Source organism: Pan paniscus, chromosome 20 (genome assembly GCF_029289425.2).
Source record: "Pan paniscus chromosome 20, NHGRI_mPanPan1-v2.0_pri, whole genome shotgun sequence".
In the NCBI taxonomy this organism is placed as follows: domain Eukaryota; kingdom Metazoa; phylum Chordata; class Mammalia; order Primates; family Hominidae; genus Pan; species Pan paniscus.
The window spans coordinates 41,993,207-42,015,390 of NC_073269.2; the positions used below are offsets into that span (position 1 = coordinate 41,993,207).

Here is a 22,184-nt window from a genome sequence, read left to right on the forward strand (position 1 = left end):
CTTGTGCCCGGCGTCTCTCCCAGTGCCCCGTGCCCTTGGGACCCAAAGTCCGAACCCGTAGCCGGGCGCGGTGGCTCACGCCTGGAATCCCAACACTTTGGGAGGCTGAGAATCGTTTGAGCCCAGGAGTTCGAGCCATTCTGGGCAACATAGGGAGACCCATCTCTGCAAATAATAATAAATAAATAAATAGCGGGCGCGGTTGCGCGCGTCTGTGGTTCCAGCTACTAGGGGAGTTGAGATGGGAGGATCGCTTGGGCCCAGGAGTTCGAGGCTGCAGTGAGCCAAGATCGCGCCACTGCACTCCAGCCTGGGCGACAGCGAGACCCCGTCACACACACAAAAAAAAACCCTAGCTTCCTCTTCTCCCAGAATGCAGGAGTTAGGTGAGGACCCTCTGTTCCCTCCAACCCAAGACCTAGGAGTCCGAACACATAACGCCCTCCTGGCAGGTGCCAGGATCACCAGAACTGCTGTCCCCTCAAGAACACACGTTCCCTGCGGGGGAGGCAGCGACCAGCGACTCCGCCCACTTCTCCCAGCCGGCTGTTACGTAACTGCAACGACAGCCAGTCAGACGCGGCAGCGCCGGATGGCGGGAGGCGGGAGTTGGAGGCCAAGGGAAGCGCTGGGCGGAAGTGGCTGTGGCTTTGCCCTTTGGCCTTTGCTGGCTGTGTGGCGGCTCCGCGGTTCGCTGGGCGTTCGCTGAGCGTCTCTGCTTAGCCGCGGTCATGAGCCGGCACAGCCGGCTGCAGAGGCAGGTTCTGAGCCTGTACCGCGATCTGCTGCGCGCCGGGCGTGGGAAGCCGGGCGCCGAGGCGCGAGTGCGGGCAGAGTTCCGGCAGCACGCGGGCCTGCCGCGCTCCGACGTGCTGCGCATCGAGTACCTGTACCGCCGCGGGCGGCGCCAGCTGCAGCTGCTACGCTCGGGCCACGCCACCGCCATGGGCGCCTTCGTACGCCCGCGGGCCCCGACCGAGGAGCCTGGCGGCGTGGGTTCCCAGCCTGACGACGGCGACAGTCCAAGGAACCCCCACGACAGCACGGGGGCACCGGAGACCCGGCCCGACGGACAGTGACAGGCGAAGCCCGAACTCGCTCGATGGCGTGGTGGAGCCAGGAGGCTCGCCTGACTGCATGGGGGGACTGGGGAACCCGCCTAAGGTGAGAGGGCTTAAGAGACTAGCTCGACGAATTGGGGATGTCAGAGACTCCCCCTTGGCGACGCAGGGGGCCTAGAGAGCCCCGTGATGGACGGCAAGAGAGGCCCACTTTTTCTGATGCTTGGAGACAGGTCGGTGCTCCTCCCCCATGAGGGCTTGGGGCGGCCTGGGACGCTGGCGGGCTGGACAGTGTCAAGCCGAGAGCTACTTGCCCGAAGGTACGGGGAGCCAGGACGCCCCCCGGTGGACAGGGAGAGCCTGAGACGCCCTTCTCTTGACCCCTGAGAACATACCCACTTCTGGCTCCTTAAGGAGTCTCCCCTCTCCTGTATTTAACTCTGAGAAGTGCAGACTTTTTGCTGAGAACGTTTTGGGAAGGTGCCCTGATGAGCGGTGAGAAGCCCGGAATCCCGTTCTGGAAAACTTTCCCCCATTAATTGTGACAAGCCAGGACCATGAGGAAGGGGTAGGTGTCTATCACCCTGGTTGATCAACTGAAGACCCGTAAAGGCCCCTACTTGATGGTTTTGAGGGGCAACATTGACTCATTTGCCCCTTCCCTCTCGGAATGTTGGACAAAGGGAATAAAATTGGGGATATGTGTACTTCCCTGTTGGTGGTCTTAAAGCTTTTATATATTTCAGGATTTTTGAAACACCCCCAGCCCCCCTGCCACCACACACACACGCACACAGACACCTGGAAGGGACCATCTGGGAGGTGATAGGTGTGGGGATCTGACTCCTTCCGGAGCCCTGTAGACTGGCGCATTGATTGAAGCGGCATAGTTTTCTCCCCTGGGCAGATCTGTGGAGGGGGCTCATCCTGGCTTAACCTCCAAAGATACCCCAGTTGGCTCCCTAATGGAGGGCAAGTGATTTAACATCTTTGTGTGGAAGAGGAAATGGTGGAGCTGAGAACTGGCTCAGAGCCCCTGAGGCAGTAGTGAGGGTCTCAGACCTGGAAATTTCTCAAACCTGGCTGAAGGGTCCAGCCTCAGCTACAATGAACGACAAGGCCCTGGGGCAGGAGAGGGGAGATGAACCCCATAGATCACAGATATACTCCCTCCTGTGTCCCCATATGGGCCTGCCCTAGACATTCTGTGGAGGGGTGCATTTTGCATCGCTGAGCTGTATTTGCACCCATGTCAGTTAAATAAGTGGAAATGAGTTCTTGTGGATGTAGCTGTGGGTAGGAGGACCACAGGTAAGGAGCATAGACCTCAGACCAAAGGGAGGATGGACGGAAGAGAAACAGTCACTGCCCTAATCCCGGTGGGGGAGCCACATGCCCAAATGGTTATAAAGTGGAATTGCAGTTTGAAGAATTAATTGCTGGGATAGGCTTCTAGGCAAGAAGACCAAGGCTGGGTGCAGTGGCTCACTCCTGTAATCCCAGCACTTTTGGAGGCCAAGATGGGCGGATCACGAGGTCAGGAGTTCCAGACCAGCCTGGCCAATATGGTGAAACCCCGTCTCTACTAAAAATACAAAAATTAGCCAGGCGTGGTGGGCACCTGTAATCCCAGCTACTCAGGAGGCTAAGGCAGGAGAATCGCTTGAACCCTGGAGGCAGAGGTTGCAATGAGCCAAGATCATGCCACTGCACTCCAGCCTGGGCGACAGAGCGAGACTACGTCTCAAAAAAAAAAAAAAAAAGACCAGTGTGGGGAAAGGCCTGGAGGGGGCAAAGGGAAGAAATGCAGGGTCTCAGGGTCTCAGCTGGGGCCCGGAGTGCCCCAGGCACAAGGCTGTGGGTTTACTTGATTGTGGCTTCTACTTCAGCTTTGTCTCGGGTTTGTCCTCACCATGGGACTTCAGCCACCTCATTCATCTCTCTCAGCCTCAATTTCTTCCATCAGGGTGATCATGTTAGTCATTTCCTGGCTCCATCTCAAAAGCCAAAGACCAATGGGGTCCTACCCATCCAGCCCCCCCATTACATCTTCAGCTGCATCTCCTGCCACCCCCTCACTCCTGGCTCCATGATCTTGAGCCCTGACAAGCCCCAGGATTGGAGCTCCTGGCAGGGCTGCAGGCAGGGATCGAGTTTCCAATGGGGTCTGGCATCCTGGGTCAGGAGAGAAGTCACATTAACCTGGGTGTTAACAGATGAATGAGATTTTCCCGGTAGAGAGGATGGAGGAATGCCTGATTTGAGGGAGGAGCTGTGCAGATGAATAGTGGCTAAGAGCACGGACCCGGGAATGGGAAGGCAGGGTTTGAATCCCAGCTCCCATACTTACTGATTATGTGATCACAGGTGAGTGATTTAACTTTTTTTTTTTTTTTTTGAGACAGGGTCTCTGTCACCCAGGCTGGAGTACAGTGGCACAGCTCACTGCAGCCTCGACTTCCCGGGCTCAAGTGATCCTCCCACTTCAGCCTTCTGAGTAGCTGGGACTACAGGCGTGCACCACCACACCCAGATAATATTTTTATTGTTTATTTTATTTTATTTATTTATTTTTGAGACGGAGTTTCGCTCTTGTTGCCCAGGCTGGAGTGCAATGGCACGCTCAGCTCACCACAACCTCCGCTTCCCAGGTTTGAGCCATTCTCCTGCCTCAGCCTCCCGATTACCTGGGATTACAGGCATATGCCACCATGCCTGGCTAATTTTTGTATTTTTAGTTAAGATGGGGTTTCACCATGTTGACCAGGCTGGTCTTGAACTCCTGACCTCAGGTGATCTGTCCACCTCGGCTTCCCAGAGTGCTGGGATTACAGGTGTGAGCCAGCACGCCTGGCCTATTCTTTATTTTTCGGAGACAGGGTCTCACTATGTTGCCCAGGCTGGTCTCAAACTCTTGAGCTGAAGCGGTCCTCCCACCTCAGCCTCCCAAAGTGCTGAGATCACAGTCATGAGCCACCATGCCCAGCCTGATTTAACCTTTTTGCCTGAATGCCCTTATCAGTGCAATGGGCTTAATAAGAGCCTCCCTGATGTGGCCATTATGATGGTACAGTGAATTAAATACCTGTTGTGAGGCCAGGCGCAGTGGCTCATGCCTGTAATCCCAGCACTTTGGGAGGCTGAGGTGGGCAGATCACCTGAGGTCGGGAGTTCGAGACCAGCCTGACCAGCATGGAGAAACCCTGTCTCTACTAAAAAATACAAAATTAGCCAGGCATAGTGGTACATGCCTGTAAGCCCAGCTACTCAGGAGGCTGAGGCAGGAGAATTGCTTGAACCCGGGAGGCAGAGGTTGCGGTGAGCCAAGATCGTGCCATTGTACTCCAGTCTGGGCAACGAGAGTGAGACTCCATCTCAAAAAAAAACAAACAAACCCTGTTGTGACAGCAGATGATGAGGCCTGACCCCCACCCATGGCCCTCCTGCCCTCTTGGGTTCACTTGCAGCTGTAGAAGCAGGTTCTCAGGAGGCTGCAGCCTCCTCCCCTGAGCCCCTGCATCTCTGTTGCTCTGCCTGAGGGCTTCCTGGGAGTCCTGGAAGGTGGGTTAATGTGCTCAGAGGCAACCCTCAGCCTGTAGGGGGCAGCAGTCACTGGATGAGCGCCCTGGCCCACCTCTCATCTGGTGGGACAACATGTGTTCTGCAGGGTTCCTCAGGGGCACCCATGGGATGGAGCCCCAGTTGCCCACAGTGGTGTCCACTCCATGAGCACCTTTTTTGGCTTTTCCCCTGCCCTGTCTCTTCCCCACTCCCGCTTCCTGGGATCACATCCCAGATAAATCATCACCCGAGTCCTTGGCTCCAAGGATGCTTATGTGTCAAGCATGGAACAGTGCCCAGTTCTCTGCTGATCCTCTGTGTGCATCTGCTGCTCTGTTTTTTGTTTGTTTTTTGAGACAGAGTCTCACTCTGTTGCCCTGGCTGGAGTGCAGTGGCACAATCTTGGCTCACTGCAACCTCCGCCTCCCAGGTTCAAGCACTCCTCCTGCCTCAGCCGCTCCCCCCAACCCCGCCCGCCGTGAGTAGCTGGGATTATAGGTACCCGCCACCATACCTGGCTATTTTGTTTTGTTTTGTTTTGTTTTGTATTTTTAGTAGACATGGGGTTTCACCATGTTGGCCAGGCTGGTCTCAAACTCTTGAAGTGATCTGCCCACCCCGGCCTCCCAGAGTGCTGGGATTATATGTGTGAAGCACCGCGCCTGGGCTGCTGTTCTGTTTTTTACTCTGCTAAGGCACAGGGTCAATGTTTCTCAATCCCTTGACCCATCTGTTAAACAAGAAATCCCCTGATCTAAGAAAATGGCTATAAAAGACATACAGGGATTAGAGTAATTTAGACTACAGAGTGAGTTAAAAATAGAACTGGGTTGTTAAATTTTCTGATTTTGATGACTACTAGAATTGTGTGAGAGAATGGCCTTGTTCTTAAGACATACACACTGAAGAATGTAGGAGTAAAAAGGCCTCGTGTCTGCAACTTACTCTCAAATGGTTCCAAAACATATGCACTGATATAAATATATTACAAGGGTGTGGATGGTAAATCACAAGGAGCAAAGTGTTAACCACTTTGTTTTTTTTGTTTTTTTTTTATATTTTTATTTTTTATTTTTTTATTTTTTTTATTTTATTTTTTGTTGTTCATTCTTGGGTGTTTCTCGCAGAGGGGGATTTGGCAGGGTCATAGGACAATAGTGGAGGGAAGGTCAGCAGATAAACAAGTGAACAAAGGTCTCTGGTTTTCCTAGGCAGAGGACCCTGCGGCCTTCTGCAGTGTTTGTGTCCCTGGATACTTGAGATTAGGGAGTGGTGATGACTCTTAACGAGCATGCTGTCTTCAAGCATCTGTTTAACAAAGCACATCTTGCACCGCACTTAATCCGTTTAACCCTGAGTGGACACAGCACATGTTTCAGAGAGCACAGGGTTGGGGGTAAGGTCACAGATCAACAGGATAAGAATTTTTCTTAGTACAGAGCAAAATGAAAAGTCTCCCATGTCTACCTCTTTCTACACAGACACGGCAACCATCCGATTTCTCAATCTTTTCCCCACCTTTCCCCCCTTTCTATTCCACAAAACCGCCATTGTCATCATGGCCCGTTCTCAATGAGCTGTTGGGTACACCTCCCAGACGGGGTGGTGGCCGGGCAGAGGGGCTCCTCACTTCCCAGTAGGGGCGGCCAGGCAGAGGCGCCCCTCACCTCCCGGATGGGGCAGCTGGCTGGGCGGGGGGCTGACCCCCCCCCACCTCCCTCCCGGACGGGGCGGCTGGCCGGGCGGGGGGCTGACCCCCCCACCTCCCTCCCGGACGGGGCGGCTGGCCGGGCAGAGGGGCTCCTCACTTCCCAGTAGGGGCGGCTGGGCAGAGGCACCCCTCACCTCCCCGATGGGTCGGCTGGCCGGGCGGGGGGCTGACCCCCCCACCTCCCTCCCGGACGGGGTGGCTGGCCGGGCGGGGGGCTGACCCCCCCACCTCCCTCCCGGACGGGGCGGCTGGCCGGGCAGAGGGGCTCCTCACTTCCCAGTAGGGGCGGCTGGGCAGAGGCACCCCTCACCTCCCCGATGGGTCGGCTGGCCGGGCGGGGGGCTGACCCCCCCACCTCCCTCCCGGACGGGGCGGCTGGCCGGGCAGAGGGGCTCCTCACTTCCCAGTAGGGGCGGCTGGGCAGAGGCACCCCTCACCTCCCCGATGGGTCGGCTGGCCGGGCGGGGGGCTGACCCCCCCACCTCCCTCCCAGACGGGACGGCTGGCCGGGCAGGGGGCTGACCCCCCACCTCCCTCCCGGACGGGGCGGCTGGCCGGGCGGGGGGCTGACCCCCCCACCTCCCTCCCAGACGGGGCAGCTGGCCTGGCGGGGGGCTGACCCCCCCACGTCTCTCCCGGACAGGGCGGCTGGCCGGGCAGAGGGGCTCCTCACTTCCCAGTAGGGGTGGCCAGGCAGAGGCGCCCCTCACCTCCCGGACGGGGCGGCTGGCCTGGCGGGGGCTGACCCCCACCTCCCTCCCGGACGGGATGGCTGCCGGGCGGAGATGCTCCTCACTTCTCAGACGTGGCGGCTGCCGGGCGGAGGGACTCCTCACTTCTCAGACGGGGCGGCTGCCAGGCAGAGGGTCTCCTCTCTTGTCAGACGGGGCGGCCGGGCAGAGACGCTCCTCACTTCCTAGATGGGATGGCGGCCGGGAAGAGGCGCTCCTCACTTCCTAGATGGGATGGCGACCGGGCAGAGACGCTCCTCACTTTCCAGACTGGGCAGCCGGGCAGAAGGGCTCCTCACATCCCAGACGATGGGCGGCCAGGCAGAGACGCTCCTCACTTCCCAGACGGGGTGGCGGCTGGGCAGAGGCTGCAATCTCGGCACTTTGGGAGGCCAAGGCAGGCGGCTGGGAGGTGGAGGTTGTAGCGAGCCGAGATCACGCCACTGCACTCCAGCCTGGGCACCATTGAGCACTGAGTGAACGAGACTCCGTCTGCAATCCCAGCACCTCGGGAGGCCGAGGCTGGCGGATCACTCGCGGTTGGGAGCTCGAGACCAGCCCGGCCAACACAGCCAAACCCCGTCTCCACCAAAAAAATACGAAAACCAGTCAGGCGTGGCGGCGCGCGCCTTTAATCGCAGGCACTCGGCAGGCTGAGGCAGGAGAATCAGGCAGGGAGGCTGCAGTGAGCCGAGATGGCAGCAGTACAGTCCAGCTTCGGCTCGGCATCAGAGGGAGACCGTGGAAAGAGGGGAGGAGACCGTGGAAAGAGGGGAGAGGGAGAGGGAGAGGGAAGACTGCAACTGTTAACTCCCTCGTGTTAACCACTTTGAATCTGGGTAAGGGCATATGGGAGTTTGCTCTAGTTTTAAAAGGTTTCCCAACACTTGGGCAGGTTGAGGTGGGCCGATCACTTAAGCCCAGGAGTTTGAGACCAGCCTGGGCAACATAGGGCTTGAGCTGCCATGCTCGGCCTAAATTTTAAAATTGAAGTATTTTAAATGTAAATGTAATGTGAAAGTATTTTGAATGTAAAATATTTTTTGTTACACAACTTCATTGTTTTAGTAGGACTGTATTGCATTTTACCTGTTAAAAATTTGGCATCTGAATTAAGATGTGCTGTAAGTGTGAAATACACACTAGATTTCAAAGACTTAGTAAGAAAAACAGATTGTAAAAGATCTCATTATTTTTATATTGACTACATATTGAAGTGATAATATTTTAGACATGTCAGGTTAAATAGAATATAAGTTAAATTATTAAAATTAATCCATTTTTACTGTTTTAATGTGACTGCTAGAAAATTTGTAACTACATCTGTGGCTCACATTCTATTCTTTTTTTTCTTTTTTGTTTTTTTTTTTTTTTTGAGACAGTCTCATTCTGTCACCCAGGCTGGAGTGCAGTGGCGTGATCTTGGCTCACTGCAACCTCTGTCTCCTGGGTTCAAGTGATCTTCCTGCCTTAGCCTCCCGAGTAGCTGAGATTAACAGGCACGTGCCACCATGCCCAGCTAATTTTTGTATCTTTAGTAGAGACGGAGTTTCATCATGTTGACCAGGCTGGTCTTGAACCCCTGTCCTCAAGTGGTCCGCCTGCCTTGGCCTCCCAGAGTGCTGGGATTACAGGCGTGATCCACCACCCCGGCCTCACATTCGATTTCCATTGGACAGCACTATTCTAGGAGTTCCCATGGCCTGTTTCCTCACTACAATCTGCTCTCATGGCAAAATTTTAACATAGTGGCTCCATTCTACTGACTCCCTGATGCCTTCTTCAACCACATTGTTTGAGTTGTGCCCCCTTCCTCTTGCTCACTTTTTCTCCTCAGCACTTACCACCCTGTGACCCACTACATATTTCACTTATTTCTTTTAGTTATTGTCAATTTCCCCAAGTAGAATGTCAGCTCCAGAGGCATCGTCTTGTTCACTGTCCTGTCTCTGCTCCTTGACCGGGACCTGACACATAGCAGACAGTCAGTATTTGTTAAATGAACGAATGACACAGATATGCTCCATTACCGGGCCTGTTGGGTCAATATTGCCAAGACTGCACCCCCTATTTGCTGGTGATCTCAGGGGGCCCATGCCTCTTTGGTTGATGCCAGAGTCTCAGCCTGGCCTTTGAAACAGGACAAATCCGGTTTGCATCCTGACTTTTCCCTGAATCTGGAGTCTCTCCCAGAATCTGCAGCTTTCCCCACCCCATCAGTGTCTGTTCCCCTCTTCTAGTAGCAACAACTTGATACTCTTTGGAGACCCACGCTTCTGCCATTTTCAGTCCACATGGTTTAGGTGGGGCTGACCGCAGCCCCCAGCAAAGGTGGAGCATGTGACGGAAGCCAGAGGAGCCAACCTTGGGACTTTGGTTGGAACTACAAAGGAACAGTGACTCTACTATTGGCTGCTAAATTGGTGGGGTATGTGTCACAGTGGAGGGAGGCTAAGCATGACTGACTCCATTTTGCCCCTGACACCCTGCAGTAACATCCTTTAGGTTAAAAGCTTCTGCTTAGTTTTGTGTGTAGATCAGCTAATTACAGGAGGAATTTAGTTTATAGCTCAATTTTAGAAAAAATAGTCCCTTTCCCAAAACTAACCACCCCACCAAGAGATCAGGAAACTGTACACACAAGTAACAATGTTATACTAGAGATTTACAAGAATATTGTGACCTGACCTACATCATCAAAGAAGTTTTCTTCTGGACTCTTGCTGGCGACCAGATGTCTGCAGTCATTGGTCACCTAACCTCAACCCCCTTCCCTTAGCATAAAAAGAAACCTAAAATTTATACTAAGTTGAGATGGTTCTTTCTTTTTTTTTTTTTTTTTTTTGAGACAGAGTCTCACTCTGTCACCCAGGCTGGAGTGCAGTGGCGCAATCTTGGCTCACTGCAAGCTCCACCTCCCGGGCTCACGCCATTCTCCTGCCTCAGCCTCCCAAGTAGCTGGGACTACAGGTGCCCGCCACCACGCCCGGCTAATTTTTTGTATTTTTCATAGAGACGGGGTTTCACCGTGTTAGCCAGGATGGTCTCAATCTCCTGACCTCATGATCTGCCCACCTCGGCCTCCTAAAGTGCTGGGATTACAGGCGTGAGTCACCGCGCCCGGCCGAGATGGTTCTTTAGGACACTAGTCTGCCATCTTCTTGGTTTGCTGTCTCTCCAAATGAAGTTGCTTGCTTTTTTTTTTTTTTTTTTTTTTGAGACGGAGTCTTGCTCTACCCCAGGCTGGAGTGCAGTGACACGATCTCGGCTCACTGTACCCTCCACCTCCCAGGTTCAAAAGATTTGTAAAAATACAAACGTTAGCTAGGTGTGGTGGCGCATGCCTGTAGTACTAGCTACTTGGGAGGCTGAGGCCAGAGAATCACTTGAACCCAGGAGGCAGAGGTTGCAGTGAGCCGAGATCGCGCCACTGCACTCAAGCCTGGGCAACAGAGCGAGACCCTGTCTCAAAAAAAAAAAAAACTAGCCTGGCATGGTGGCACACGCCTATAATCCCAGCTACTCGGGAGTCTAAGGCAGGAGAATCGCTTGAATCCTGGAGGCAGAGTTTGCAGTGAGCTGAGATTGTGCCATTGCACTCCAGCCTAGGCAAGAGTGAGACTCTATCTCAAAAAAAAAAAAAAGCCTCAACTTCTTTGTCCCTAGGGTACAACCAGCAATGGGATGACACCCCAGGTGCCCAGTGCAGCAACCAGTAACTCACCCAGTATTGGCTTTCTCCCTTCCTGAGCTCACGTCCTGGCTCCCCTGCCACGCCTAAATAAAGAACTGGTGCTTGACTCTTTGTGCCAGGGTCTGGGGCAGCCCCACCCAAGATGGGCTGATGCAGTTCTGTATTCTGTTCTCAAGGCAAAAGGGTCCATCCAGACATATCCAGGCCACATCCTAGATTCCGGGTATGAAGGCATCTAGTATCTTCACACATCCTTTGACAATGACCATTTATTACACACATCAGACTGGGGGAAGACCATTGACATAGCTGAGCACCAGGTAGGGTGTCCTGGGTATTCGGGCGTTAGAGCAGCAGGGGCCTCCTGACATGGGCAGGAGAAACATGGCACCCACCAGGAGGAGGAAGAGGAGGAAGAGGATTAGGAGGAAGGTCAGAGGCTGCCTGGATGCAGGATCGGGGGCCCTGTGAAGGGAAATGCAGTGTTAAACATACAGGTGGGCTGCCGCTAGGAGCTCTGTCCCCCACACCCTAGTCCCATCTCTCAGGCACCTCACCCTGGATTCCCCTCCAGCCTCACATCCTGGAGATGAGGAGATGCTTGCCTCTTCTTGTCCTAAGGAGGGAGAGCAGCCAGCAGCAGAATGGATAGAAATGATGCTTTATTTGTTTATTTATTTTGAGACTGAGTCTCACTCTTGTCACCCACGCTGGACTGCAATGGCTCAATCTCAGCTCACTGCAACCTCAGCCTCCCGGGTTCAAGCAATTCTCCTGCCTCAGCCTCCCGAGCAGCTGGGACTACAGGTGCCACCATGCCCAGCTCATTTTTGTATTTTTAGTAGAGATGGAGTTTCACCATGTTGGCCAGGCTGGTCCCAAACTCCTGACCTCAAGTGATCCGCCCACCTCAGCCTCCCAAACTGCTGGGATTACAGGCATGAGCCACCACGCCTGGCCGACACATTATTTTTTGAGACAGGGTCTCAGTCACCCAGGCTGGAGTGCAGTTTCACAATCACGACTCATGGCAGCCCCAACCTCCTGGGCTCAGGTGATCCTCTTACCTCAGCCTCCCTAATAGCTGGGACCACAGGCACATGCCACTGCAACCATTTACTTTTGTTTAATGATTTGTAGAGATGGGGGGAGGGGGCAGGTCTCACTATGTTGCTCAGGCTGGTCTTGAACTCCTGGCCTTAAGCAATCCTCCTGCCTTGACCTCCCAAAGTGTTGGGATCACAGGCGTGAGCCACGGTGCCCAGCCACAAGTGACACTTTGTGTCACCTTTACCCTACTACTGTAGACCTACAAAGCTGGTCTTATTTCTTCTGCTTTCCTGGCACCTCCTTATCCCCAGGACCCCACACAGACTTGGAATATCTCCAAGTGTAGTGGATGTCTGGTTGTGTCTGTCCTTTATCCAATACAATCCCCCTTTTTCTGATAACAGTGCCTTAATTGGAGGTGGGCGGCTGTCATGCCTTCCACTCCCAGACCTTCAGGTTCAAGTGAAGCTGACACCCACCTCCCCAACTTCCATGATTGGTGTGACCCAGACCTGGCCAATCTGAGCACTCTGGTTTATTCAAGGTGCAGCCCATGACCCCATCCGGTAAGTGGGAGTCGGCCCTGGGACTTTGGCAGCTGTCAGTAGGATCGGAGGCACGCTCCCTCCCCTGGGGTGGGTAAACCAGTGGGAGTGACAGTGTAGCCACTGGAGCACCCATTTTGCTAAGAAGGAAGCCACCTTGGGGACTTAAAGCCCAAGAAAGGGAGGGACTGAGCCCTGATGTTATTTCTTTCTTTTTTTTTTTTTTTTTTTTTTTTTTTTGTTGAGATGGGGTCTCACTATGTTGCTCAGACTGGAGTGCAGTGGTGGGATCTCGGCTCACCGCAACCTCCGCTCCCGGGCTCAAGCGATTCTCCTCCTGAGTAGCTGGCATTACAGGCATGCGCCACCACACCTGGCTAATTTTTGTAGTTTTAGTAGAGACGGGGTTTCACCATGTTGGCCAGGCTGGTCTCGTACTCCTGACCTCAGGTGATCCACCCACCTCAGCCTCCCAAAGTGCTGGGATTACAGGCGTGAGCCACCGCGCCTGGCCTGGCCCTGGTGTTATTTCAGGCTCTGAATTCAACAGTGCCTGGACCTTTCTGTTACTTTTTTTTTTTTTTAATAGCATTCCCTTTCTTGTGCCTTTTGATTTCTTGGGTTTCTGTCACTTGCCATCAAGATTCCTGAGTGCTACACCTGGTTGAGAACTGGCTCACCTGAGGCTTCCGGAGCAGGGAGCGTCTTTGGTGACCTGCTAAGCGTTTCTGGTGGCCGAGGCCAGACTCTAGCATGTCCTGTCGGGAGTGAGAGGTGTCTGCTTCCTGGAGAACCAGCAACAAAGGGAAACGTGGTTGGGGGAGGGCCAGGATAGGGATGTCATAGAGATGAGATTCTGGGGGAACAGAGAGATCTCACAGGACAGACAAGGGCAGAGCCAAAGAAACCAAGAGAGGAGAGACATTATTTATTCATTCATTCAATAAATGTGTAATGAGTTTCTGTTACAAGCCAGGAACTGTTCTAGGAGCTGAGGACACAGTGGGGATGGAAATAGGCAAATTCCTGGCCTCCGTGGAGCTTATATTTGACAGGAGAGAGACCATAAATTAATAAGTAAATGAGGCCTGGTACAGTGGCTCAGGCCTGTAATCCCAGCACTTTGGGAGGCCGAGGCAGGCGGATCACCTGAGGTCAGGAGTTCGAGACTAGCCTGGCCAACATGATGAAACCCCATCTCTACTAAAAATACAAAAATTAGCCAGGAATGGTGGTGCACACCTGTAATCCCAGCTACTCGGGAGGCCGAGGTAGGAGAATCTCTTGAACCTGGGAGGCAGAGTTTGCAGTGAGCCAAGATTGCACCACTACACTCCAGCCTGGGCGACAGAGTAAGACTCCATCTCAAAAAATAAATAAAAATTTTTAAAAATAAGTAAATGTACAAAGTCAAGCTGTGGTGAGTGCTGTTAGGAAATAAAGTAAGAAGATAGGAGTGCTCATGTTTGGAGGTCACGACAGGCCTCCCTGAAGAGGTGGCACTTCAGGAGAGACTGGGACAGTCAGGAGGTGAGTGGGGCATCATCTGGGGGCCTCAGGATAGGAGTGAATTTGAGATGGGGCTTGAGGATGTAGACAGAGACAGACGAGAGAGAGAAACAGTGAGACAGAAGGAGACACTGAGAGACAGAGATAGAGGGGGAGACAGAGCCACTGACACCTCCTTGGAAGGGCAGGATCTTGCTAGAAGGTGCGCAGAGATGTCCCCAGGGTGCCTGGCAGAAGGTCCCTCAAGGGGGTCTGCTCTCACCTCAAGGCCTTGTCCCCTGCCCTGGGGCCCCCTGTGGCCACACAGCTCACAGGGCACTCCTAGTGTCCGGGCTGTCTTTTGTCCCAAGGGCCCAAGGCCCCCAATGTCCCCCGCCGGATCCCACTCCAACTCTGTGGAAGTGGGGAGGCTACTGGGTGCCCAGGGCCCCCAGACCCCACCAGGTCCTGGCCAGTCCGAGTCTCCCTCGACCTCCAAGTCCTGGTCCAGCGTGTTGGCCTCCTCGAACACCTGGGTCAAAGGACAGAGGTCATGGAGGCTATGAGGTTGGGGCCTGGGTTGGGTGGGGGGTATCAAGATGGGCCCTACCAGGCTGTAGCTGACCAGCTGGGCCTGCAGCTGCCAGAGCCGCCGGAAGATGGAGTCTCGGTAAGCTCCCAGGGCCCGCAGGATCTGCTCCAGGGCTGCCCAGGCCCTGGGCTCACTCCGCTGTGCCAGCCCCTCACCAAACGCTAGCAGCGCCTCCACACGCTCAGCTGCCCCTCGTAGGTCCGCCTGGAGGGCCTGGGGACATATGGACATCACCCCACGCACACACCAGGGACCCAAAACCTGGAGTTACCCCCCTCCCCCATTTCCTATCCAAAGGCCTGGAACATGCACTCAACCCATTTCCCATCCCGGAAAGCTGGCACCCACTGCTGGGGCCGTGCCCACCCCCATATCCTGGCCTCTCCTGCCTACCTGCAGCTGCACCATCCCACTCTGGGCCAATGCCCAGTGCCCCAGGCCTTGCTCCAGGTCCTGCAGCCGGCGGCCCAGCCCCAGCAGGCACAGGTGCAGGCTGTTCTGCTCAGCCTCTAGTACCTCCAGGCCAGAAATGGGGTGCTGGGGAACACAGGAGCCAGGTCAGGGCCAGTGGGCCAATCAAGATATCACCCCTGCTCCCATCCCCACCCCTCTTCTGTAAGCTTCTGGAAACTTCTCTGCGGCACAGTCCATCTCCGGGTCTGTCTGCACCAGGATCGCTCCCACTGGGGGGCCTTCCCAGTGGAGCCAGGCCTGAGGACAGATATCTAGTTCAAGGTCTCCAGGTTTTCAAAGCTCCTGGAAACTTGGATGTGTGAGGCCCGGGGGGTCTGGACAGGGAGCGGGGCTGGGTACCCCCCAAGAAGAATGGGGCTACACCAGGAGCAATGATGAAATGCTTCTCAGCCGGGCGCAGTGGTTCACATCTGTAATCCCAGCACTTTGGGAGGCCGAGGCCCGAGGATCACTTGAGCCCAGGAGTTCAAGACCAGCCTGGGCAACATGGTGAGACATCATCTCTACTTTTTTTTTTTAATAAAAAAGAAATATGGCTGGACACGGTGACGCACGCCTGTAATCCCAGCACTTCGGGAGGCTGAGGTGGGTGGATCACCTGAGGTCGGGAGTTCGAGACTAGCCTGGCCAACAAGTCGAAAACCCATCTCTACTAAAAATACAAAAAATTAGCCAGGTATGGTGGCATGTGCCTGTAATCCCAGCTACTTGGGTGGCTGAGGCAGGAGAATCACTGGGACCTGGGAGGCGGAGGTTGCAGTGAGCAGAGATCTCACCACTGCATTCCAGCCTAGGCGACAGAGAGACTCCATCTCAAAAAAAAAAGAAAGAAAGAAATACGTCTCCCCAGTTGGTCAGATATTGAAACACTTTTCCAGAAGGTCCCTCCCCCTACAGACACCCAACACCTTTCCAGAATCATCACCCGGTCCTCAGTATGGAGGCCAGACTCCAGGGGACAGAGAGGAGGTGGGGCTGGCACAAGGGGTCTGGGTCACCTCAGCTCACCTCACAGTGTTTGCCCCCAGCTGGGTCCTCGTAGGAAGAGGGTGTTGACCATCTTGGGGGGTGAGCGGCAGGCTCATTGCCCCTTGGCCCACCCTGGAAGTGCTCAGGAGGGCCCAAGGAGTCCTGTCCCAGGGTCTGGGCCTGCTCTGGGCTAGGAGGCAGGGGGCGGTGACTGGGTGAGTCTCGACACCTCACTTTTCAGCCTACCCTCACCCCAACCCTGGCGGCCTCTCCTATGTCCCCAGGCGATCACAGCCATGGCACCTCCTACCCTCACATGGCCCCTGCCACCACGCCTACCCTTTTGGGAACAAGCTTCCAAAGCCCCAGCCCCCACCTCGTGCTCTCCTCTCCGGACGCGGGGCAGACGGTGCATCCAACAATGTCCGGCTCCCTAGGTGCTCCCGGTGGGTGGTTGAGGGGCTCTGAGCCAAGTCTAGGGCCCAGAGGCAGGGACAGGGCCATGGCTGGGGGCCTGGGGACACAAAGTCAGGTGAGGGCAGCCAGTAAGACCTCTTCCCTAGACAAGGGTGTCCCAGAGCTCCTCCGCTGGAGTCACCCGGGCCTGAGGCTGCAGGAGAGGCCCAGGACAGGTCTGGCTCCGCCACTTCCAAGAGGAACCTGGACCCGGCCATTTGATGCCCAGCTCAGGTGACAGAAGAGTCACTTAACTCCTTCCTCCCTAGCAGGCCAGTAGCTAAATCTCCCAGCATCACTCCACGCCATCCAAGAGGGTTCCAGATAGAACCCCTGCGCCACCTCCTCAAGAGCCCTGGATTCTGCCCCACTGGGAACCCAGAAATCGGACCTCCAGGGCCTACCCCATTCATTTAAGACCCTAGATGCCGCTCCCCTCAGGAAACCAAGCATCTGGCCCCTAAAAAATAAAAATATAAAACCAAGGAAAGATTTTTTTGTTTATTTGGTATGGGGTCTTCTGTAGCTCACACAAAATTATTGGGAAAATAAATAACCCAGGGGAGCCCCCTCTGCCCACGGTTCCTAGGTCGCAGAGTCACAGCAGCCCCAAAGGGGCAGGAACCTGGGAATCCGAGGGGTCCCGGCCCTGGCGGTCACTTGCCCAGCAGGAGGCCGGCGCGCAGCACGCGGGGCACGCGGCGGATGGTCAGCGAGACCCGGGTGCCGCGCACCAGGCAGGCTCCCGGCCGCACCGACGGGCAGGCTGCCGCATTGGGCGGCGGGGAGGCGGCGTCCAGCGCGTCTACGCGGGCGGCGGCGATGCCGTGGAGAAGACGCGTGTAGGCGGGGCCGCGGAGCACCAGCAGGCTGCGCGGTTCCAGCAGTAGCGAGGTGGTGGGCCGGGGCGGAGGCCGAGGCTGCAGGGCGGGTTGAGGGTCAGCAGGGCTCAAGAAGTCGGGGGGTGGGCGAGAGGTCGGTAGCCTCCGGGGATCAGCTAGTCCCCAGGGGCAAAAGCTGAAGAGCAAGTGTGCTCACAATGATGGAGGCTTTGGTGGTTCAGGAGTGAAAATTGCTGGGGCCTGGGCTGGGGCTGCTGGAAAGGGAGGGCGAGGGCTCTGCAGTCCCTCGGGAGGGGGCAGGATCTAGGTGGCAGATGGGGGCGTCAAAGGGTCAGCGGCCGGTGGGAGCTGCAGCTGGGATCTCAAAGGGGCTGAGGCTGGGGCTGGGACCCAGGAATAGGCAGTCCCCAGGAAATACAGGCAGAGCTGGGCTGAGAGAGCATGGCTGAAGCCAGGACCAGGTGAGGAGAGAGTGAGGCAGAGGTTAGAGGCAGTGGGGGTTCCCAAGGACATCAGCACATTAGAGGACAACCGCACAGCTGAGGGAGTGTCAGAGCATCCAGGAGCATGCAGGGCTTGAGGGCAAGCCTCAAGGAGTGGGTCGGCGTGTTCAGGGGCGTTTCTGTGAACACTGGGGTGCTAGAAATGCATCACTCAGAGAAATCGTGTCAAGGGGTCAAGGAGAATCTGGGGGTGTCCTGCACCCCAAATCACATTCCTGGAGTAGCAGGACGTCTGGGGCACCCTGAGCAGGGGCAGAGAGAGCATCTGGGAGGAGGTGAGTCCCCCCCTGAGTTAATGGCGGTGGGGTATCTAAGGATATCAGTGTCTGCTGGGGAGTCAGGGGCATCCATTCAGCAGGTTGGGGCATCGGGGAGCCTGTGAAAATCATGGCATGTGGGACACCCTGTAAGCAGATGGGTTGGGTGTCTGGGAGGAAGTGGGTACACCCCATGAGGGGACAAGGGAAGGTATCTGGGAGAGTGCCAGGAGTACCCCGAAGGCATGTGGGACCAGGTCATCTTGGAGGATGTGCGAGGTTGAAGTGCCTACAAGCAGTTGGGGCAGTGTCTGGGGGCCCACCTGTTCTGTAGGGTCATCGTCCTCTGGCCGCCGTGGCTCGTAGAAGTCCAGCACGGTGTGGGAGCCCAGGCTGATGGTGCTGACAGTCGGGTAGTACAGTGGTCCGTCCTCGTGGGGCTAGGGAGTGGGCACCAGGGCTGGGCAGGGCAGGAGTCCACAACCCCCACCCTCTGGGTCAAAGGGGGGCTTCCCAAGCCAGGGACAGGGAGGTGAATGCCTGTTTGGGAGATGTGGCTGCCTAATGAGTGAGGGTGGGTACAGAGTCCCCTGCCCCAGCACAGCTCAGAAGTCTGAGTGGGGGGACACAGGCCGAGGGTGTGTGGTTACCATGATGCCCTCCCCAGGCAGATACTGGTTCACGAGGACATGGTTAGCTGGGAGACCTCCAAAGAGGCTGAGGTTTGACACTTTGTCCACGTAGCGCTGCAGCCATGGGGGCAGCCGCTCAGGAACCATCCCTCGGGGATGAGGAAGCCCACCTGGGGAAGGCAATGGTGTCCTGAGGGCTCCCCTATAGCAATAGATCCCCCATTAGGGATTCCACAGTGGCTGGAAGCACCCTGATCCTCTCAGGGACCCCTGACCCTTTGGAGATAGCCACTGGGTCCTTCAGAGGTTTCCTCACTTCTCCAGACCACAGGTCCCTTTCAGATACTCCCAACTCATCAGGAAATCCCTAATCCCTCAGGACCTCCACTGACCCCTTCAGAATCCTCCTGGCTCTTGGGGCCCCTTGAGCTGTCAGGGACCCTCTGATGTCTTAAGTCTATTGGACCTGAGTCCCCTGCCCCAGCCTACATCCCAGAATCACTCCTGCCCCCAGCCAGGGATACTTACCCCAGTTCTGTAACTTTCTCCCAGAGAGCTGGGTCCACTTTGGCTTTGGGGCATTAAAAACCTAAGAGGTGGGAAGGGGGTCACTCCTTTCTCAGGATCACCCCTCTATGATCCTCCCACCTAGACCAACATAGGGGCCTTTACCTCCGGGATGGAAATGGGTCATCTGTGTCTGTGGGACCATTCCCTGGGGCAGTGGGTTCCTAGGATTTTGTGGTTTGCCTTTTTTCCTGGGAACGCCTTTGGCCCCAAAGCCCACCTGTGTCTACCAGGATTTAGGAATCAGGGCTGCACAACCGTGGTCTGAGAGTTGTGGGTCTCACAATCTACTCAGAGTTCTGGGGCTGGACAGGGCTCTTTCAGCCCAGCAAATAGTCTGCATTCTAATTTCCTGATTCTGTGCCAAACCTGGTTGCTCATGCCTGTAATCCCAGCACTTTGGGAGGCCGAGGCGGGCAGATCACTTGAGGTCAGGAGTTCGAGACCAGCCTGGCCAACATGGGGAAACCCCGTCTCTACTAAAAATACAAAACTTAGCTGGGCATGGTGGCATGCACCTGTAATCCCAGCTACTTGGGAGGATGAGACAGGAGAATCGCTTGAACCTGGGAGGCGGTGTGGTGTCACACGCCTGCAATCCAAGCTACTCAGGAGACTGAAACACAAGAATCAGTTGAACCCAGGAGGCGGAGGCTACAGTGAACCGAGATCACGCCACTGCAGTCCAGCCTGGGCGACAGAGCAAGATTGTCTCAAAAAACAAACAAACAAAAATTCCTGATTCCTGGGCTCTCTGAGGACAGTTTGAGTTCTGCAACCGACTTTTTCCTATTGCCTGGGGGAGGGAGTATGCAAAGCTGGGCTATCTCAGCACAGCAAAGAAAGTACTTTGAAAATCTTCCACTGCCAAGATCCTAATGATCTAGAATGGGCTATCTCAGTCCAACAAGTCTAGCTCTAGTTGATAATCTACTCATTCCCTTCATGGTTATGGAGCTGTACTGGGCTATTTCAGCCCAGGAATTCTATAATATGTAGATTTTTCAATGCCAAGAACGCAAAGGTCTGGAATGGGCTATCTCAGCAAAAAAGTCTGTGTTCTGTAGCTAATTTTTTCCTGGACTCAAGATCAGTGGGTTACTCCAACACAGGGAAGATCTGTGCTCTGTAACTTAGGCACTGGGGCTGCAAAGGGCAGGAACTCTGAGCTTTGAAAATTCTTCTTTCCCCAAACCTTAAGAACAGAATGCAGACTGGGCCATCTCAGCATAGATGGTCTGTATTTGGTAACCTTATTGTGCTCTGGGTCTATGCTGAGCTATTTTAGCACAGAAAAGAGTTTACTGGGCTATCTCGGCACAGAAATCTGAATACAAAATTCTTTACTCCCCAGTCTCAATGATCTGAACTGGGCTATCTCAGCCTATGTTTATAACCCCCTATTCTCTAAGCTAGCAGGATTGGGCTATCTCAGTAGAGGGAGTATGAGCTCTGTAACTTCCTTGTTCCTTCTGTCGGGGTCTTCACTGCAGCCTTGGGGGCTCTCATACAGAGGATGGGCATTGGGGAGGAATATGGGAAGAGTGGGAAAACAGACCAGTAGGGCACTGAGGTCACCTGTCGAAGCAAATACTCCTCCTCTTCTTTGGAGATGAAGTCAGGGACATAGTAGATTACAGGTGGTGCCTAGGATAGAAAGACCCCCTGAAAGTGTGGCCCTTCAACCCACACAGAGGACATATCATCACAGAGCAACCCCTATGCCTGGAGACAGGCTCAGGATGTCCTCAGACAGGTCAGGGTCTAAAGTCAAGGGACCAGTGCCATTCCAGAATGGACTCTGACAGTAAGAATGAATTTGGTGGAAGGGGGCAGTCCCAACCCAAGAACTCAGGAATCAGCCTGCCTCCTTCACCCTCTGCACCCTGAGTTCTGACAACCTGCTCCACTCTGAACGGTTCCAGGGCTGGGACTCTGGCGTCCTGCTCCTCCATCAACACCAACTCCTTGCACCCAATCCTGTAGGGAGGGGAGGACATACTGAAGTCACTAGGCCTCCCGCCCTAACACCATGATGCAGCCTTCCACCCCATCACAGGCCAGGCCTCACCTCAGCCCTCTTCTGAAACGCACTTGGTCTCTAAAAGCTGAGTCTTCAGCATCTTACAAGCCACACAGAGAGCCCCTACGTTCCATGCCCGGACACAATGAGCCCCAAGAATAATCCCCCATTACTCTGTCCACTAAGGGCCCATCCAACTACACATATGCCTTCTCAATCCTCCCACAGAGAACATTCTCTGGCCCCACACACAGGGAGCCTTTCTCAAAAGCTCTACACATAGCCCCCAGGGCTGCACTCCAGAGCCCCTTTAAACACCTTGAGACCCCGCTTCAGACCTGCAACTGTGAGCCCGGCTATCAACACTCAGCGACCCCCGCCCCCCACCGAATCCCATTCTGTGCACTCCTGTGACCCCAATCTGAGCCTCCTCAGACATGTCCACCCTCAGCCTCCTCGGATCCCCCCATTTGGACGCCCCTCGGATTTCCCCTCCTGAGCGCCCCTTCACTCCAGCACCCTGGGATCTTTAGCTCTGAAGCTGACTCCCAAATCTTCTTCCCTCCCTGAACCATTCAGATCCCCGACTCCGAGCCTTTTAGGACTCCAAGCTCTGAACCTCCTCGGACTTCTACTCTGGGCTCCCCCGGATCCCCACTTTCAGCCCTATTGACATCCATCTCTACCCCCCAGCACTCCCCAAAACTGACCGTCCACCAGCGTCCCCTCCAATTTCCAAATTCAACATCCCCATCCCCCTCCCAGCCATTTCCGCCCCACATTACAGACGCAGAGTCCGCAGGCCAATGGGAGCTCCCAGAGGCTTCAAGGACCCGCCTTCCACCCAATCGGCGCTCTCACTCAGTATTCGCTCGCCCCCTTCATGCTCGCCTAAGGATAGGCCGCGCCTCCTGGCCTCTGAGCCATTGGCAGGAGGGCGTGGGCGGGGCATCGTCGTCTGGCACTGGCCACTCAGAACTTAGGAACTGAACCTGGCCATTGGCGGAGTGGACCCCGATGGGTGGGAC

At 55.1% G+C, this 22,184-nt stretch overlaps 3 protein-coding genes across 11 annotated transcripts; 1 reads left to right on the forward strand and 2 right to left on the reverse strand.

Annotated features, from left to right (window-relative positions):
- Positions 1–576: 576 nt before the first annotated feature.
- On the forward strand, positions 577–1,768 carry SDHAF1 (succinate dehydrogenase complex assembly factor 1). The gene has a single exon (XM_003816163.5). The coding sequence runs from the start codon at positions 732–734 to the stop codon at positions 1,077–1,079; it is 348 nt and encodes a 115-aa protein (XP_003816211.3). The 5' UTR covers positions 577–731; the 3' UTR covers positions 1,080–1,768.
- A 9,244-nt stretch (positions 1,769–11,012) lies between these two features.
- On the reverse strand, positions 11,013–16,789 carry SYNE4 (spectrin repeat containing nuclear envelope family member 4). 3 transcript variants are annotated; one of them, XM_003816121.5, is made up of 8 exons: positions 16,253–16,789; positions 15,916–16,066; positions 14,827–14,970; positions 14,452–14,646; positions 14,125–14,373; positions 13,034–13,138; positions 11,316–11,374; positions 11,013–11,223 (listed from the first exon to the last, which is right to left on the reverse strand). In XM_003816121.5, the coding sequence occupies exons 1-8, from the start codon at positions 16,378–16,380 to the stop codon at positions 11,040–11,042; spliced, it is 1,215 nt and encodes a 404-aa protein (XP_003816169.3). In that variant the 5' UTR covers positions 16,381–16,789; the 3' UTR covers positions 11,013–11,039. The 3 variants fall into 3 exon arrangements, with proteins under 3 accessions (XP_003816169.3, XP_054959032.2, XP_008967386.1); XM_055103057.2 differs by lacking the exon at positions 15,916–16,066 and having other exon boundaries at positions 16,253–16,703; XM_008969138.4 differs by lacking the exons at positions 14,452–14,646; positions 14,827–14,970 and having other exon boundaries at positions 16,253–16,703.
- Positions 16,790–16,818: 29 nt separating this feature from the next.
- On the reverse strand, positions 16,819–21,956 carry ALKBH6 (alkB homolog 6). Of its 7 annotated transcripts, XM_003816129.5 has the most exons (8): positions 21,867–21,922; positions 21,205–21,279; positions 21,035–21,113; positions 20,712–20,780; positions 19,095–19,155; positions 18,585–18,736; positions 18,258–18,374; positions 16,819–17,252 (listed from the first exon to the last, which is right to left on the reverse strand). In XM_003816129.5, exons 3-8 carry the CDS (start codon positions 21,086–21,088, stop codon positions 16,989–16,991), a joined length of 717 nt encoding a protein of 238 aa, XP_003816177.1. In that variant the 5' UTR covers positions 21,089–21,113; positions 21,205–21,279; positions 21,867–21,922; the 3' UTR covers positions 16,819–16,988. The 7 variants fall into 7 exon arrangements, with proteins under 7 accessions (XP_003816177.1, XP_003816176.1, XP_034800944.1 ...); XM_003816128.5 differs by lacking the exon at positions 21,205–21,279 and having other exon boundaries at positions 21,867–21,956; XM_034945053.3 differs by lacking the exon at positions 21,867–21,922 and having other exon boundaries at positions 21,205–21,538.
- Positions 21,957–22,184: the final 228 nt, after the last annotated feature.

What these genes read in the sequence shown, in the direction of transcription:
- SDHAF1 (XM_003816163.5), top strand. Translation starts at nt 732, where the DNA reads ATGAGCCGGCACAGCCGGCTGCAGAGGCAGGTTCTGAGCCTGTACCGC.
- SYNE4 (XM_003816121.5), bottom strand. Translation starts at nt 16,380, where the DNA reads ATGGCCCTGTCCCTGCCTCTGGGCCCTAGACTTGGCTCAGAGCCCCTC. An exon ending in GTGGGATGGTGCAGCTGCAG is followed by an intron (nt 14,647 to 14,826) that starts GTAGGCAGGAGA and finishes ATATGTCCCCAG; the next exon opens with GCCCTCCAGGCGGACCTACG. An exon ending in CCCTGCTCCGGAAGCCTCAG is followed by an intron (nt 11,375 to 13,033) that starts GTGAGCCAGTTC and finishes CTCCCTCCTTAG; the next exon opens with GACAAGAAGAGGCAAGCATC.
- ALKBH6 (XM_003816128.5), bottom strand. Translation starts at nt 21,925, where the DNA reads ATGGCTGGGAGGGGGATGGGGATGTTGAATTTGGAAATTGGAGGGGAC. An exon ending in AGGAGTATTTGCTTCGACAG is followed by an intron (nt 19,156 to 20,711) that starts GTGACCTCAGTG and finishes CCCACCTCTTAG; the next exon opens with GTTTTTAATGCCCCAAAGCC. An exon ending in TGCCTGGGGAGGGCATCATG is followed by an intron (nt 18,375 to 18,584) that starts GTAACCACACAC and finishes CCCACTCCCTAG; the next exon opens with CCCCACGAGGACGGACCACT.